The sequence below is a fragment of the Oncorhynchus keta genome, chromosome 9 (genome assembly GCF_023373465.1).
Source record: "Oncorhynchus keta strain PuntledgeMale-10-30-2019 chromosome 9, Oket_V2, whole genome shotgun sequence".
NCBI classification, from domain to species: domain Eukaryota; kingdom Metazoa; phylum Chordata; class Actinopteri; order Salmoniformes; family Salmonidae; genus Oncorhynchus; species Oncorhynchus keta.
This window is the reverse complement of record NC_068429.1, coordinates 32,355,972-32,374,318: the sequence shown is the minus strand read 5'-3', so window position 1 is coordinate 32,374,318 and position 18,347 is coordinate 32,355,972. Positions and strand designations below refer to the sequence as shown.

Sequence of the window (18,347 nt, the reverse complement as noted above, 5' to 3'; positions counted from 1 at the left end):
AGCCCACTTTTGCTAAAATAGAAAATATAGGCTACTGATGGTGCCTTGAATACCGGTTTCTTTCATTTAATGTTCATGTTATGGGGATTTTTATATAAAGGAAATTTGTCTTTTGTGTCTGTTGAAAATTAAAGATTACTGACAGAGCCATAAGAAAATATTGCTTTATTTATCTGATCATATTGGAATATATTTGTTAGGTTTTCAGTAGGTTCAATTAGGTTCACTAGACTATATGCGTCATTTAAAAATGTTTCAATGAACATTCGAACAGTCCGGCCCTCGGCTTGTAGCTAAATTTTTTATTTGGCCCTCCGTCCATTTGACTTTGACACCCCTGAAGTAATCCTTCTCACCCCCCCCCCTTAAAAGATTTAGATGCACTATTGTAAAGTGGCTGTTCCACTGGATGTCATAAGGTGAATGCACCAATTTGTAAGTCGCTCTGGATAAGAGCGTCTGCTAAATGACTTAAATGTAAATGTAAATGTATGGTAGGCCTCTACAAACACCACATTGTTTGAATACCTAGCATTTCACTCCAGGCCTGTTCAACTGTCAAGAAGAAGAAGTGAAATACAAGTAGCATATACACTGAGAACTATGTGGTCGCTACTCGTATAAGCCATGAGTACCAAAAAAGACAGGAATATTAGACCTAGATAGCATAGTTTCAAAACAAACACCTTGGTTTATGCCAGGAAAAAATATGAATTATTTAGACACACTTAGGTACAGCTTGAAACTGTGATAAGAAAGTGACAAGAAGAAAATATGACATATTGTATCTACTCTACATATTATATGAGTTATTACAGGAAAATAGTCAGCTTAATCAGCTTGGGCTCTCAAGTGGCGCAGCGGTCTAAGGCACTGCATCTCAGTGCTAGAGGCGTCACTACAGACCCTGGTTCGATTCCGGGCTGTATCACAGCCGCGATGGGGCGGCGCACAATTGGCCCAGCCGGGCTAGGCCGTCATTGTAAATAAGAATTTGTTCTTAATTGACTTGTCTAGCTAAATAAAGCTTGAATAAAAAAATAATTAAGTCAGTATCCCACCCTGCAGAGAACATTACAGTAAGATGACATCATGGCTATTAGTGATTATAGAGAGTGTGTGAACTATGACACCTTGATGACAGTGTGGTATTTTTGAACTGATTCCCAGACCACACTCACTGTATGCTGTTGAGGAAACGTTGCAGAGTGATTACATCACAGTCGGACCCACCTGTACTGCGTGGGGTCCAGGAGTCCATACATGTCTTTGTCTTCCGGGGTGATGCCCGCCAGCATGCAGTAGAAGATATGGAAGTTCCTCTCGCCCTCATCCTGGTGGACCACACGAGACTTCTCCAGGAGGTACTCGTTGATCTTAGCTCCTTTGACTGTTAGATCACAGCACCATACACATACAGGTTCAGTGTTACAACACATTATACGGTAAAATAAGTCGTCCTGCATCTGAATGTCTTTGTCGTATCAATGTAATCACCACGTAATTCACAGGAAATACTTTCTCTCGCAAGTGTATAAATAAACTCATTTTAACATAAGCACACGCCAATAAATGATTCAAAAACTTCACACACACCTGAGGAGTTGTGGAAGCGCAGCTGAATGTACTTCCCGAAGCGACTGCTGTTGTCATTCATCACAGTCTGGGCATTGCCAAAGGCCTCCAGCAGAGGATTCACCTAGAAATACCATACAGTACAAGATTAGTACAGCTCCAGAACTTACATGATAGTGATCCTAAATGGGGCCAGGAGTTTGCCGTGACCAAGCCCGAATCATAAAGACATAAATAGATTCTTGACATCCATTTGCAACCTTCCATGAGGCATCAACAGTACTAGAGTAATTCACTAGCCGTGTGCCTGACGACATTACATCAGAGAGAACATTGGCCAGCTGTCACACGAGGCTAGGCATCAAAACACACCAAGGGTTTATTATCTGATACACAGGGGAGAATTAAAACATTGTAGTGTGGACGCAATACAATATGAAATTCATGACCAGTGTCTCTTGTTTCTTTACTAGAAACAACCTTTAAGGTAAAGGCTGTGTTAATATGAAACCCCAATACCAGAGCAGCAACATCAAGAGTTCTCCACTTTGCATGGAGGAAATGAATACCCAAGACAAAGGTCATTGGATTAATTAGGAAATTAATTATATCTGACACCTCAGGAGAATAGAGGAAGTGGAAGTTGAAAGTAGAAGACAATACATGCTCTTATTCAGGGACAAACAGCAGGCTCATTGTAGCTGTAAAAATAAATGGACATCTCCTTTTACTCGATATTACAACTCATGTCAGTGTGTTGAAATCTAACAGGCCATTGGAATTGATGTGGTGGTGAGGACTTAACCAGTGAGCAAAAGTTAACAGTAAACATACAGAAGAATGCAGTAAGAGCACTAGACTTGTTTTTTCAACAATATTGTTAAACAAATTGTAATGCAACCAATGTCCTAGTTGGCTGTCCCCACACTGAGAGGATCGCATGCTGAGATAGGACTTGTTTTTTCAAACCAGTGGCAAATCAATGACACAGGACATCCTGTCAACATACAGTATGTCACCCTTATAACTTCACATCTAAATGCTCACTTCCTCCATCCCTTCAACTACACGGCCAACTGTTGAGAACAGTCAGAGGGTAGAAACTCTACCATATTTTGGATCAGTCAAGTGAGGTTGTAAATACTATTTACTTGTTCCAGGGAGCATCTTTATAAAACATAATTGTTTGGTGTGAACAGTGAGTTATGAAAAATAGTTTGTAGAATTTGCATTATGAGTGTTTATTTGGACTCGGAGAACCTAAGTTAGTCCCAAACTCATCAGAAGAACGCAAGAGAACAGCACGAGGAAATGGAAGATGTACAAGTCTGGAAAATGTGTTGTTTTGACTGCTGGAAGTCTCTGTGCTCCCTCTACGGCGCTTCCAATTCTCCCTGCTGCGCTCAGCAGACACACACAAATGTGTGGCATAGAGAAAGTAGTGACTTTGAACATGTGGCCATCTCTGGCAAAGCATATTTCCATTTTTACTGTATGTTGTCTAGTATTGGTCAGTTAAACTACATTTCCCACTCTTCCAAAAAGGTGTAGAATACTAGAGAGAACATGCATCTGTAACACTTCCGTGTAAGAGAATAAGTAGTGAATGTACATGGACCTAGTACTACAGAATACTGACTTAAGAAATACTGTACAAGATAATCAACTCCATATCTACTCTAATCACATCAATACTGTATGTACCCTTGAATAACATTAGTGTAATATAAACGTTTTGTCAAACACAGGCTTTCGCTGAACCCTAGCTCATAGCCAAGGAGCCAGCCAATCACTCCCACCAACTCCCAGAGATACAATTCCCTAGAAAGGCCGGCAGAATTTCCCACACTTCAAGAATTTTCCTCAAGACCATCGGCCTCATCTCCTCTCGTCTCCCACAGAGAGCTTCTCGAGCGTGAGAGAGGAGAGACCAAAGAAAAACATCGGTCATGTCTGTTTGCTTACCATTACACTCATCACAGTCGGGACTCCAAGAGGATGTAACAGGTATGATATTTAATTTGCGTTTCCAAAATGGTGGGAAGGAAGTTTCTCTTGGGTTGTGGCAGAAAACCAGACACATGACCAATTAATGAAAAAAATATCAGAATTGGGCAGCCTTAGGGCCAACTGAACTTGCCGAGTCTTGCCTGTGGCAAACAATAGGCAACCGGAGACTAGTTCCTACGAGAGGTGTGCAATGAACTGAGGTCTATGCTAATTGGTTCATTTCCCCAGTGTGGGTCTCTGCATAGTGCATGGTGTGCTCTGTTTGTTGGAACAGAAGTGTGAACACTGGGGCATCAGGTAATCTAACCTGTTCAAGATTATTATAACCTCTAGAACACACACATCTTTATCACTGCTACATCTTCTGACTAAAAAGTGGGCAGGACTATGATAATACAACAATCAAGGCCATTTTTTTTTAATGCAAACATTACATGTCATGGTTTCTCCTCCATAAAAGCCACGTCAACTTGAAGGTGGGACCGTAAAAGAACAAAGTAGGACAATAAATGGCCCTTTTTCCACTGAATGACTCACAAAAATGGCTGACTCACAGACGTTGGAATGAGTGTTCTGAGCAGGTCACGAGTACCCGGCCAACCCTATATTTATCTGCACACAGAGATGAGCATCAAGGTGGTGATGTCATCAAGGTGTGATCACACATCCTTCATGTGCCAGTGCTACGGTTGCTGTATACAAGTTGACAAACTGGATCAGTGTTTGGGGCAACCTCATTCAACGCCCATTCAGCTATGCTCGAGGCAAAAAGAAGAATGTTCCATTCCATGTTCATTTAAATTGAGGTATGAGAGCAAGCCTGAGGTGTGGTAGAAGGGTTGTGTCGAAATCAATCTACTCTGTTAGCTGCAGTATCGGTCTCCCATATCTGCAGCACCCAACCCAATTGTTATTACTCTTATTTGTCTGATATACACTGAGCATACAAAATATTAACATGACAAATCAAAATCGTATTAGACCTTAGTGAAATGCTTACTTACGAGCCCCTAACCAATAATGCAGTTAAAAAATATATTTGTATAATTAAGAAAAGTAACAAGTAATTAAAAAGCAGCAGTAAAAAAACAATAGCGAGACTATATACACAGGGGTGTACTGGTAGAGTCAATGTGCGGGGACACCGGTTAGTTGAGGTAATATTTACAAGTGGGTAGAGTTAAAGTAACCATGCATAGATGAGAACAGAGCGTAGCAGCGGCGTAAGGGAGGGGAGAGGGTCTGGGTAGCCATTTGATTAGGTGTTCAGGAGTATTATGGCTTGGGGGCAGAAGTTGTTTAGAAGCCGCTTGGTCCTACACTAGGCGCTCTGGTACCGCTTGCCGTGTGGTAGCAAAGAGAACAGTCTATCAACTAGGGTGGCTGGAGTCTTAGACAATTTTTAGGGCGATTCTCTGACACCACCTGGTATAGAGGTCCTGGATGGCTGGGAGCTTGGCCCCAGTGATGTACTGGGCCGTTCGCACTATCCTCTGTAGTGCCTTGCAGTCGGAGGCCGAGCACTTGCCATACCAGGCAATGATGCAACCGGTCAGGATGCTCTCGATGGTGCAGCTGTAGAACCTTTTGAGAATCTGAGGACCCATGCCAAATCTTTTCAGTCTCCTAAGGGGGAATAGGTTTTGTCGTGCCCTCTTCACGACTGTCTTGGTATGCTTGGACCATGTTAGTTTGCTGGTGATGTGGACACCAAGGAACTTGAAGCTCTCAACCTGCTCCACTGCAGCCCCGTCGATGAGAATTGGGGCGTGCTCGGTCCTCTTTTTCCTGTAGTCCACGATCATCTCCTTAGTCTTGATCACGTTGAGGGAGAGGTTGTCATGGCACCACACGGCCAGGTCTCTGACCTCCTCCCTATAGGCTGTCTCATCATTGTCGGTGATCAGGCCTACGACTGTTGTGTCATCGGCAAACTTAGTGATAGTGTTGGAGTCGTGCAGTTATGAGTGAACAGTGAGTACAGGAGGGGACTGCACCCTTGAGGGGCCCCTGTGTTGTGGATCAGCATGGCGGATGTGTTGCTACCTACCCTTACTACCTGGGGGTGGCCCATCAGGAAGTCTATGATCCAGTTGCAGAGGGAGGTGTTTATTCACAGGATCCTTAGCTTATTGATGAGCTTTGAGGGTACTATGGTGTTGAACGCTGAGTTGTAGTCAATGAATAGCATTCTCGCATAGGAGTTCCTTTTGTCCAGGTGGGAAAGGGCAGTGTGGAGTGCAATAGAGATCGCATCATCTGTGCATCGGTTGGGTCGGTATGCAAATTCGAGTGGGTCTAGGGTTTCTGGGATAATGGTGTTAATGTGAGCCATGACCAGCTTTTCAAAGCACTTCATGGCTACAGACGTGAGTGCTACGGGACGGTAATCATTTAGGCAGGTTATCTTAGTGTTCTTGGGCACAGGCATAGAATGATCAGGTGAATCCAGGTAAAAGCTATGATCCCTTATTGAAGTCACTTGCTCAATCCACTTTAAATCTGTGTAGATGAAGGGGAGGAGACAGGTTAAAAAGCCTTGAGATATGGATAGTGTTTGTGTGCCATTCAGAGGATGAATGGACAAGACAAAATATTTAAGTGCCATTGAACAGGGTATGATAGTAGGTGCCAGGCGCAACGGTTTGTGTCAAGAACTGCAACTCTGCTGGGTTTTTCACACTAAATAGTTTCCCGTGTGTATCAAGTAGGGTCCACCACCCAAAGGACATCCAGCCAACTTGACAACTGTGGGAAGCATTGAAGACAACATGGGCCAGCATCCCTGGCTCAATATTAGGAAGTTGTTCCTAATGTTTGCTATACTCAGTGTAAGTGAGCATTATTATAGATATAATAGAGCTCTAGCTTACTGGCAATATATGTTGCTCTGTGTTAGCATTAGATAATAAGATAATTACAAATGTCTTTCTTGACATATATTGGGGTAGGTATGAGGTCTTACCTGTAATATCTGTTGCTCCAGCTGAGAGTTGGCTCTGCACAGCTCCATGATCTGTCTGAGCAGCAGCTTGGTGCTCTCCGTCTTTCCTGCTCCACTCTCCCCACTACGGTCATGGTAAAAAGACTCCATTAGAAATAACTGGCAGTGTATCATTTGAGTTACGTAGTACGTCTGTAGTATGACATTGAATATAGACATGATCAATTTCTCAAATGTAAAGGGGAAAAGAAAAAGAAAGCAGTGTATTGCCATCATACACAGACTACCAAGATACAGAGCGCACCACTAATATTGGCATGCTTGGTAAATATGAGCAAAATGGGCAGTGATTTTTTTATATTATTGTTTAACATAATTAACATCTCTGAGTCTTCTCCTATAATGAGTAATGAGGTTGGAGAACACATGGCTAGGAATCTGAGACCATTCCTCTGTACAGAATCTCTCCAGATCCTTCAGATTCAGAGTTCCACACTTGTGGACTCTCCTCTTCAACTCATCCCACAGGTTTTCTATGGGGTTTAGGTCAGGGGACTGAGATGGCCATGGCAAAACCTTGGTTCTGTGATCAGTGAACAATGTGTGTTGATTTGAGGTGTGCTTTGGATCATTGTCCTGCTGGAAGATCCAACCACGGCCCAGTTTAAACTTCCTGGCAGAGGCAGTCAGGTTTTGATTTAATATCTGCTGGTACTTGATATAGTCCATGATACCATGTATCCTAACAAGTTGTCCAGGTCCTTTGGAAGAAATACAGGCCTACAACAAAGATCCACCACCATACTTCACAATGAGGATGTGGTCATTTTCTGCATGGATATGTTTCTGTCTATGCCAAACCCACATCTGGTGTTTGTTTCCAAAAAGCTCTATTTCGTCCTCATCTGACCATAGAATCCGGTCCCATTGAAAGTTCCAGTAACATTTGGCAAACTGTAGGCGCTTGAGTTTGTTGTTTGATGACAGCAAAGGCTTTTTTATGGCAACCATCCCAAACAACTTGTGGTTATGTAGGCGTTGTCTAATTGTAGTTTGAGACTTCTGACCCCAACACCCAACTAACGTCTGCAATTCTCCAACTGTGATCATGGAGATTTTTTGGCCAATCTAACCATCCTCTTCACTGTGCGTGGGGTCAATATAGACACACGTCCTCTTCCTGGCCGATTGTTAACATCTCCAGTTGCTTTAAACTTCTTAATTATTGCCCCGATATTGGAAATGGGCATTTTCAACCGTTGAGCCATTTTCTTATAGCCATTTCCTGATTCGTGCAGCTCATCAACCTTTTGTTGCACATCATTACTGTATTCTCGGGTCTTTCCCATAGTGATGGATGACTATGGGAACTTGGCCTGTCACATCTCATATATATACCCCAGTGAAACAGGAAGTCATGGCTTAACACTTAAGGATTCCTAACCACTCAGGTGAACATAAAATATGAATGCGAATATACTTCAGTTAGATTTTACTCATAAGAATGTAGCACACAGAAACTTTTCACATGTATTTTAATCATTACACTTCAATTAAAAGGTTAGATTTTTGTGAATATTTTGAATGAAAGACCAAGAGGACAAACAGCAAAGACATTTTCTTCATAGCCCGTTTTGCTCATATTTACCAAGTGTGCCAATATTAGTGGAGGGCACTATATACACCTTTTGAACACTGTGACTGTAAAATTACATTTGGCACAGATAACACAATATCAGCTCAGAACGTCATCCTACCTTTTCAGGTTTATAGTGACCAATAATTAGAAAGACATTTGGCAGCCAAATTGCAGGAGCTTGATATGTCTCTACCAAATTCATAAGCTGTACACATGAGTAATACTTGAAAGCCAGTGCAGGGTTTTGCATGAGCAATAGGACTTGCAAATGTGCATGTGCTGCTGATAGTGCCTTCACTGTATGTAGTCTACACTCTGTTGATGCCACCATGCTGCTTCCTGCCAAGGGGAGAAAGCCAAGCATGGCCTAGGGCTTTTGTGATAAGCTCTGATTGCAAATGGCATTTTACTAATAATGTTTAGATAGACCTTTTTTCATTTCAATGCCTGGCATGTTTCCATGACATCGTCGCTGGTTGTTTTTCCAGTATAGCCTCAAGTTTTGACTTTCTGCATGATGTTTGCTTCAGAACTCTCTACATTCCCCAACTGCAAGCCCAATAACTCCATTCATAGTTCAAAATCCTGGGAGAACTGATAATGCCTGGCTGTTGAATGAATTACTTCTTATCCCATTTAGAGTCTAGACTCCATTGCAACTCTTTAGCATGTTTATTGTCTCAAATGAAATGAGACAAACATGTTATAAAATAGATATATTACCTATGAGACATAATTTCCCTTTGTCGGACCCTTTCTCATTGTTAAAAATAGAGGTGTTATTTACTAGCTAATGTGTGGGTATACCTATGCATTTAGGTGGGTGTTCTCTCCCTATCATTGTATAAGTCATGGTACAGTAAGTTGTCAATCACATTCGTTCCTTGTTACCACAAGCAACTATTGGCCTCATCCAGCCCCCCACCCTGACCAGCTCATTCATCAGTGACAGTGCTGTAACACAGGACGTAAGCATGTGCTTGAAAAAACAAAACAGCCAAATACTATACAACCAACAACCATACACAAGTCCTTCCAATCTTGCATTCATGCATTTATATAAAGCACCCCTCTTTTCAGATGGATCCACGAGCTTCCATGCATGTGAAACAGAGCAACATCTCACTTTTATTGTAGGTTCTATATGGTTTCAACAAAAGCTTATCCATCAACCTGTCACGCTCAACAGTTTCCCGTGTATCAAAATTGGTCCACCACCCTACGGACATCCAGTCAACTTGACAACTGCGGGAAGCATTGGCGTCAACATGGAACAGCCTCCTTGTGGAATGCTTGACACCTTGCAGAGTCCTTGTGGAATGCTTGACACCTTGCAGAGTCCTTGCCCCGACGAATTGAGGCTGTACCGATGGCAAAAGAGGGTGCAACTCAATGTTAGAAAGGTGTTCCTAACGTTCTGTACACTCAGTGTATATCCTGTAAACGTCTGCAATTTCAAGAACATTTTATCTTAGAGAAAAGGGATAAGACGTGGCTTTTGACAAACATGAAACATTAACATGAAGGTTGCATATGTTTCACTTTCATGGAAATGACTAAGTGAAATTGCAGTATTAAAATCCCTACACCTACATTTAAAAAACAGGGAGACGCTGTAGCCTGCAGCAGTGGCGAGCAAACATCCGCAAAGTACAGTACAAAATATCCTCCACTATCGGTAAATAGCCCACCCATTTTTACCTACCTCATCCCCATACTGTTTTTATTTATTTACTTTTCTGCTCTTTTGCACACCAATATCTCTACCTGTACATGACCATCTGATCATTTATCACTCGTGTTAATCTGCAAAATTGTAATTATTCGCCTACCTCCTCATGCCTTTTGCACACAAATGTATATAGACTCCCCTTTTTTTCTCTGTGTTATTGACTTGTTAATTGTTTACTCCATGTGTAACTGTGTTGTCTGTTCACACTGCTATGCTTTATCTTGGCCAGGTCGCAGTTGCAAATGAGAACTTGTTCTCAACTAGCCTACCTGGTTAAATAAAGGTGAAATAAAAAAATAAAAATTGACAGAACTACATTACAGTTAAACTCCTAAACTTCTGCTAAACACATTGAGGAGAACCTCCGTCATGTTAACCAAGTTTACTATAGGTTTATGCCGGGGCAGACCCAGTGTAAATTAATTCCTTAGGGAGCAATCCATATTACTGTAGTGGAAACCTCTGTAGCTTGATACCGAAGGCTGCAGTGATCTGAACATGCTCCATTGCTATAGTGTTATTGTAATTATAGATCCCAAATCTGCTCAAAAATATTTTCCAGGAGATCGTTTGGTGACAACTACAGGAATCTAGGATACCACATAGGACTCCTGAGGAGAAGGGGTTATGAGGAAAAACTCAGAGGGGATTTGCAGGGAGAGAGAAAAAAAAAGAAAAGGAGTGATATGAAAGATGGCGCCAGAAAGGATGGCTGACGTTTGATTGGCTCGGAACCAACAGTGCTATTTTGTTTGTTTTTTCGCATTGTTTGTAACTTATTTTGTACATAATGTTGCTGCTACCATCTCTTATGACCGAAAAGAGGTTCTGGACATCAGAACAGCAATTAATCACCTCGAATTGGACAAATAACTTTTCTTTAATGAGTCGGACGGGAAGGATATACTCCAAACATCCGAACAGGCCCTCATCCCCGTCATTCGCTGGAGAAAGAAACTGAGATTTCACAGAAGGAGATCAAATCAAATTTTATTTGTCACATACACATGGTTAGCAGATGTTAATGCGAGTGTAGCGAAATGCTTGTGCTTCTAGTTCCGACAATGCAGTAATAACCAACAAGTAATCTAACTAACAATTCCAAAACGACTGTCTTATACACAGTGTAAGGGGATAAAGAATATGTACATAAGGATATATGAATGAGTGATGGTACAGAGCAGCATAGGCAAGATACAGTAGATGGTATCAAGTAAAGTATATACATATGAGATGAGTATGTAAACAAAGTGGCATAGTTAAAGTGGCTAGTGATACATGTATTACATAAGGATGCAGTCGATGATATAGAGTACAGTATATACGTATGCTTATGAGATGAATAGTGTAGGGTAAGTAACATTATATAAGGTAGCATTTTTTAAAAGTGGCTAGTGATATATTTACATCATTTCCCATCAATTCCCATTATTAAAGTGGCTGGAGTTGAGTCAGTGTCAGTGTCAGTGTGTTGGCAGCAGCCACTCAATGTTAGTGGTGGCTGTTTAACAGTCTGATGGCCTTGAGATAGAAGCTGTTTTTCAGTCTCTCGGTCCCAGCTTTGATGCACCTGTACTGACCTCGCCTTCTGGATGATAGCGGGGTGAACAGGCAGTGGCTCGGGTGGTTGATGTCCTTGATGATCTTTATGGCCGTCCTGTAACATCGGGTGGTGTAGGTGTCCTGGAGGGCAGGTAGTTTGCCCCCGGTGATGCGTTGTGCAGACCTCACTACCCTCTGGAGAGCCTTATGGTTGTGGGCGGAGCAGTTGCCGTACCAGGCGGTGATACAGCCCGCCAGGATGCTCTCGATTGTGCATCTGTAGAAGTTTGTGAGTGCTTTTGGTGACAAGCCGAATTTCTTCAGCCTCCTAAGGTTGAAGAGGCACTGCTGCGCCTTCTTCACGATGCTGTCTGTGTGAGTGGACCAATTCAGTTTGTCTGTGATGTGTATGCCGAGGAACTTGCTACCCTCTCCACTACTGTTCCATCGATGTGGATAGGGGGGTGTTCCCTCTGCTGTTTCCTGAAGTCCACAATCATCTCCTTAGTTTTGTTGACGTTGAGTGTGAGGTTATTTTCCTGACACCACACTCAGAGGGCCCTCACCTTCTCCCTGTAGGCCGTCTCGTCGTTGTTGGTAATCAAGCCTACCACTGTTGTGTCGTCCGCAAACTTGATGATTGAGTTGGAGGCGTGCGTGGCTACGCAGTCGTGGGTGAACAGGGAGTACAGGAGAGGGCTCAGAACGCACCCTTGTGGGGCCCCAGTGTTGAGGATCAGCAGGGTGGAGATGTTGTTGCCTACCCTCACCACCTGGGGGCGGCCCGTCAGGAAGTCCAGTACCCAGTTGCACAGGGCGGGGTCGAGACCCAGGGTCTCGAGCTTAATGACGAGTTTGGAGGGTACTATGGTGTTGAATGCCGAGCTGTAGTCGATGAACAGCATTCTCACATAGGTATTCCTCTTGTCCAGATGGGTTAGGGCAGTGTGCGGTGTGGTTGAGATTGCATCGTCTGTGGACCTATTTGGGCGGTAAGCAAATTGGAGCGGGTCTAGGGTGTCAGGTAGGGTGGAGGTGATATGGTCCTTGACTATTCTCTCAAAGCACTTCATGATGACGGAAGTGAGTGCTATGGGGCGGTAGTCGTTTAGCTCAGTTACCATAGCTTTCTTGGGAACAGGAACAATGGTGGCCCTCTTGAAGCATGTGGGAACAGCAGACTGGTATAGGGATTGATTGAATATGTCCGTAAACACACCGGCCAGCTGGTCTGCGCATGCTCTGAGGGCGCAGCTGGGGATGCCGTCTTGGCCTGCAGCCTCGCGAGGGTTAACACGTTTAAATGTCTTACTCACCTCGGCTGCAGTGAAGGAGAGTCCACATGTTTTCGTTGCAGGCCGTGTCAGTGGCACTGTATTGTCCTCAAAGCAGGCAAAAAAGTTATTTAGTCTGCCTGGGAGCAAGACATCCTGGTCCGTGACTGGGCTGGATTTCTTCTTGTAGTCCGTGATTGACTGTAGACCCTGCCACATGCCTCGTGTCTGAGCAGTTGAATTGAGATTCTACTTTGTCTCTGTACTGACGCTTGGCCGATTTGATAGCCTTGGAGGGAATAGCTGCACTGTTTGTATTCGGTCATGTTACCAGTCACCTTGCCCTGATTAAAAGCAGTGGTTTGCGCTTTCAGTTTCACGCGAATGCTGCCATCAATCCACGGTTTCTGGTTAGGGAATGTTTTAATCGTTGCTATGGGAACGACATCTTCAACGCACGTTCTAATGAACTCATGAACTTGTTTCTGTCGGCGCGATGCGTGGAGAAACCCACTGGCTGCACCGATTCCGATAGCGTCTATCCAGTGAGCCATGTTTCCGTGAAGCAAAGAACGTTACAGTCTCTGATGTCCCTCTGGAATGCTACCCTTGCTCGGATTTCATCAACCTTGTTGTCAAGAGACTGGACATTGGCGAGAAGAATGCTAGGGAGTGGTGCACGATGTGCCCGTCTCCGGAGTCTGACCAGAAGACCGCCTCGTTTCCCTCTTTTTCGGAGTCGTTTTTTTGGGTTGCTGCATGGGATCCATTCCGTTGTCCTGTTTGAAAGACAGAACACAGGATCCGCGTCGCGAAAAACATATTCTTGGTCGTACTGATGGTGAGTTGACGCTGATCTTATATTCAGTAGTCCTTCTCGACTGTATGTAATGAAACCTAAGATGACCTGGGGTACTTATGTAAGAAATAACACGTACATTTAAAAAAAAAAAAAAAAACTGCATAGTTTCCTAGGAACTAGGAACGCGAAGCGAGGCGGCCATCTGTCGGCGCCGGAAGTCTTCCGATCGGGGTGAGGATCAGGCGACGAGTGGCTAATCTGCCTTTGCCATCCGTACTATTAGCTAACTAATACTATATTAGTATTACTAAATGGGACGAACTGAAAGCACGTATAACCTACCAACGAGACATTACAAACTGTAATATCTTATGTTTCACCAAGTCGTGGCTGAACGATGGCTATTAATATCATACAGCTGGCAGGTTATACACTCTACTGGCAGGATAGAATTGCAGCCTCTGGTAAATCCCAGGGCGGGAACTATGTATATTTGTAAACAACGGCTGGTGCACAATATCTAAGGAAGTCTCAAGGTTTTGTTCGCCTGAGGTAGAGCATAAGCTGTAAACGACACTATCTACCTAGAGAGATTTCATCTGTATTTTTGGTAGCTGTCTACATACCAACACAGACCGATGCTGGCACTAAAACCGCACTCAATGAGCTGTATTCTGCCATAAGCAAACAAGAAAATGCTCACCCAGAGGTCGCGCTCCTAATGGCTGGGGACTTTAATGCAGGGAAACTTAAATCAGAGGGGGACAAAAACTAGACGACCTTTACACACACAGAGATGTGCACAAATCTCTCCCTTGCCCTCCATTTGGCAAATCTGACCCTAATTTTATCCTCCTGATTCCTGCTTACAAGCAAAAATTAAAGCAGGAAGCACCAGTGACTCGGTCTATAAAAAAAGTGGTCAGATGAAGCAGATGCTAAACTACAAGACTGTTTTGCAAGCACAGACTGAAAAACATTCAGGGATTCTTCTGATGGCATTGAAGAGCACACCACATCAGTCACTGGCTTCATCAATAAGTCAAAGCGTCAATACAGGACTAAGATCGAATCGCACTACACAGGCTCAAACGCTCGTCAGATGTGGCAGGGCTTGCAAACTATTACAGACAACAAAGGGATGCACAGCCGGGAGCTGCCCAGTGATATGAGCCTTCCAGATGAGCTAAATCACTTCTATGCTCGCTTCGAGGTAAGTAACACGAAAACATGCATGAGAATATATGCTGTTCCGGACGACTGTGTGTTCACTCTCTCCGCAGCCGATGTGAGTAAGACCTTTAAACAGGTCAACATTCACAAGGCTGCAGGGCCAGACGGATTACCAGGACGTGTCCTCTGAGCATGCGCTGGCCAACTGGCAAATGTCTGCACTGTCATTTTCAACCTCTCCCTTTCGGAGTCTGTAATACCAACATGTTTCAAGCACACCACCATAGTCCCTGTGCCCAAGAACACTAACGTAACATGCTTAAATGACTACCAACCCGTAGCACTCACATCTGTAGCCATGAAATGCTTTGGAAGGCTGGTCATGGCTCACATCAACAGCATTATCCCAGAAACCCTAAACTCACTCCAATTTGCATACTGCCCTAACAAATCCACAAATGTCGCAATCTCTACTGTACGCCACACTGCACTTTCACACCTGGACAAAAGGAACACCTATGTGAGAATGCTATTCATTGACTACAGCTCAGCGTTCAACACTATAGTGCCCTCAAAGCTCATCAATAAGCTAAGGATCCTGTGACTAAACACCTCCCTCTGCAACTGGATCATGGACTTCCTGATGGGCCGCCCCCAGGTAGTAAGGGTAGGTAGCAACACATCCGCAACGCTGTTCCTCAACACGGTTGCCCCTCAGGGGTGTGTGCTCAGTCCCCTCCTGTGCTACCTGTTCACTCATGAGTGCACGGCCAAGCACGACTCAAACACCATCATTAAGTTTGCAGATGGCACAACAGTGGTAGGCCTGATCAGACAACGATGAGACAGCCTATAGGGAGGTCAGAGACCTGACCATCAGGTACAAGGACAACAACCTTTCCCTCAAAGTGATCATGACAAAAGGACATGATTGTGAAAAGGAGGACCGAGCATGCCTCCATTCTCATCGACGGGCTATAGTGGAGCAGGTTGAGGACCTCAAGTTCCTTGGCATCCACATTGCCAACAAACTAACATGGTCCAAGCACACCCAAGACAGTCGTGGAACAGGCACGACAAAACCTATTCCCCCTCGGGAGACTGAAAAGATTTGGCATGGGTCCTCAGATCCTCAAAAGGTTCTACAGCTGCACCATCGAGAGGACTGGTTGCGTCACTGTCTGGTATGGCAACTTCTCAGTTGTACAACTGACTAGGTATCCTTCCCAGAAGAGTCCATATTAATGCCCATGATTTTGGAATGAGATGTTCGACGAGCAAGTGTCAACATAAACATACTTCTGGCCATGTAGTGTTTCTTCCCTCTGCAATTAAAGGGTTCCATATTTCACACTAGATGAAGGTCACCAGAGGCAGACAAGGAAATCTGTGTTCTCACCGGGAGTCTACACAAGACCTATTTACTGCTACAGTGTAGAGCAGCAAGGTCATGTTGACATGACTCAAGCCTGGGCCTGCTGGTCTGCAGGCACAACAAACACAGGCTAACACAGCTAAGCAGCTGCTGTACTGGGAGTGGCATGTCAATGTGAGAGAAAAAATAACCACTGACCTGAGCAAAGCAGACACACCTGCCACAGGTGTCTGTTGCCATTTGTTAGGGTGGTGTTCAGGAAACCTTATATATCTTTTAGACACAATCGTGCCAACCCAAACTAAACTGTGCCAGCATGGATATTTTTGGTTCACATTATCCTTTATAACATGTTTCCAGCAACTATTATAGTGGATGTGTGACAGGCTGGTGCAGTACAGCTTGGCTCAGTAAAGTACTACTGTAGACTGTTAATGGACCCACCTGATCACAATGCATTGGTTTCGGGGTCCTGTGGCCAACCGTCCCAGCATGGACTGGTAGGCCCTGTCTGCCACAGCAAATATGTGAGGAGGTAGCTTGGTCTTCTCATGGTACTTATAGCTCTCTGATACCTGAACAGATAGAAGGAGGAACATCTCTAAACCTACAAACAGTTTAGTCGATTTTTCTAAAGATTACTGGTCAGTTGTGTTGGTTAAATCCATAAGACAAGCTTAAGTGTAAAATGCTTTGAAAAGACTTGGTGGAACTTCTATGTTTTCCAGGTCATAGGGAGTCATTGGACAGCTAGGGCAGCTTTTACGACTAAATCTGCCAACACAGCTGAAAGGTTATTTGTCTTGTAGGAGTACTTACCTCTTTCTCATACAGAGGAAGGTATTTAAATGGATTTATGGCCACCAAGATGTCCCCAATGTAGGTCTGGTAGAGATAGGCAGTGGAAGACAGAGAGCGAGAAAGAGTTTACCATCAATGACAAGGTTAAACTGGTTTTCAAGTGTTTCCCTTTCAAACTGAAGTCAGTTCAGGTTGTTAGCCTCCGCTGTTAACAAAATCTCCCTTACACATTAGCAGAGTAAACCGGTTTTCCTTACTTGAAAAATGTTAACACCTTCAAAGAAATCAGGCTATTTATATCCTAATAATTTATATCCTAATCTATTTTATGTTTCACAGAGTCGTGGCTGAACTACGACATTAAGAACATGCAGCTGGCGGGTCATTAATATGTGTTGTACATTCAAAGACAAACACCACTCGTGTCACTGCAAAATTCTTTGTTCTGTCAGCCAACAATGACATGAAATAAAATGGAATGTTGATATATGACTGCATCAGTGGAGGCTGCTGAGGGGAGGACGGCTCATAATAAATGTCTGGAATGGTGTGTTTGATACCATTCCATTTACTCCATTCCCGGCCATTATTACGAGGCAGCCTCCCTTCAGCAGCCTCCACTAGACTGCCTATGTGTGTTATTCATCGATCACAACCCTTCAACACTGTTGAGTTTACTGCCGTGTCAAGTAATAAAATACATTGAACCAGATTTAGATAATCTAGCTGTTCTGTCAGTATGTTGAGGGTTGACGTATTTGATTGGTTGGGATTTGTTGCAGATTAAAATACATCAAATTACAGGATTTTTACAGAGTGCAGAGTCCTGTGTACACATGGGTGACGTGGTAGAACATGAGGAGGGGGGAATCGTGTCCAGGGATTGTACTGTAACGTCAAAGTGATATAACCTGAAGCACAGTAATGGTCTCATCACAATAACATAACAGTTTCAGTGTTAACATTTAATCATTGGTCAGATACAAAATATCCTCGTAATGGGGGAACAAATTGTATATTTTTCACAGCAGTCACATGCACATAAATCTGAATTTGTAAAGTTACTTACATAGATGCGATCTTGTCTGAACCGTTGACTCAGGGATTCCAACAAACTTTGTTCATCCAAATCTGACAAAGCTGCCAAATCCTCGTGGAGGAGCACCTCCATTTCTTTCAAAATCGTATCTATTCAATAAAACGTGGTTGCAATATTATATGTACTGGACAATGCTGAAGCTTTAAATCCAACCTATACTAAAAACGACACGGTTGTGCCGTAATTAAAATAAATGTAAACACTGTGACAGCAGAGCACACAGCGTATGTGAGCTGAGTTTACTCTATTCCCAGGGGAGGAGTGAATTTAAAAGGCTTGCAAAGCAAGGGTTCTCTCTTCCCTCCCCTTTCTTAGAGAGGAGAAGTTAACTCTTGCCTCTCCACACCCATGCTCGGCATGCGTCAGTCATCAGAATTAAAA

The 18,347-nt window shown here is 43.5% G+C and overlaps 1 protein-coding gene across 1 annotated transcript in view; it reads right to left on the bottom strand.

Annotated features, from left to right (window-relative positions):
- LOC118388103 (myosin-IIIb-like) overlaps positions 1-18,252 on the bottom strand; it is a 52,404-nt gene extending 34,152 nt beyond the window's left edge. Inside the window, 6 exon segments of the mRNA XM_052525697.1 lie at positions 1,234-1,390; positions 1,597-1,699; positions 6,551-6,653; positions 16,511-16,641; positions 16,886-16,951; positions 17,937-18,252. Of these exon segments, the coding sequence (XP_052381657.1) occupies positions 1,234-1,390; positions 1,597-1,699; positions 6,551-6,653; positions 16,511-16,641; positions 16,886-16,951; positions 17,937-18,038 (662 nt within the window). The 5' untranslated portion in view covers positions 18,039-18,252.
- Positions 18,253-18,347: the final 95 nt, after the last annotated feature.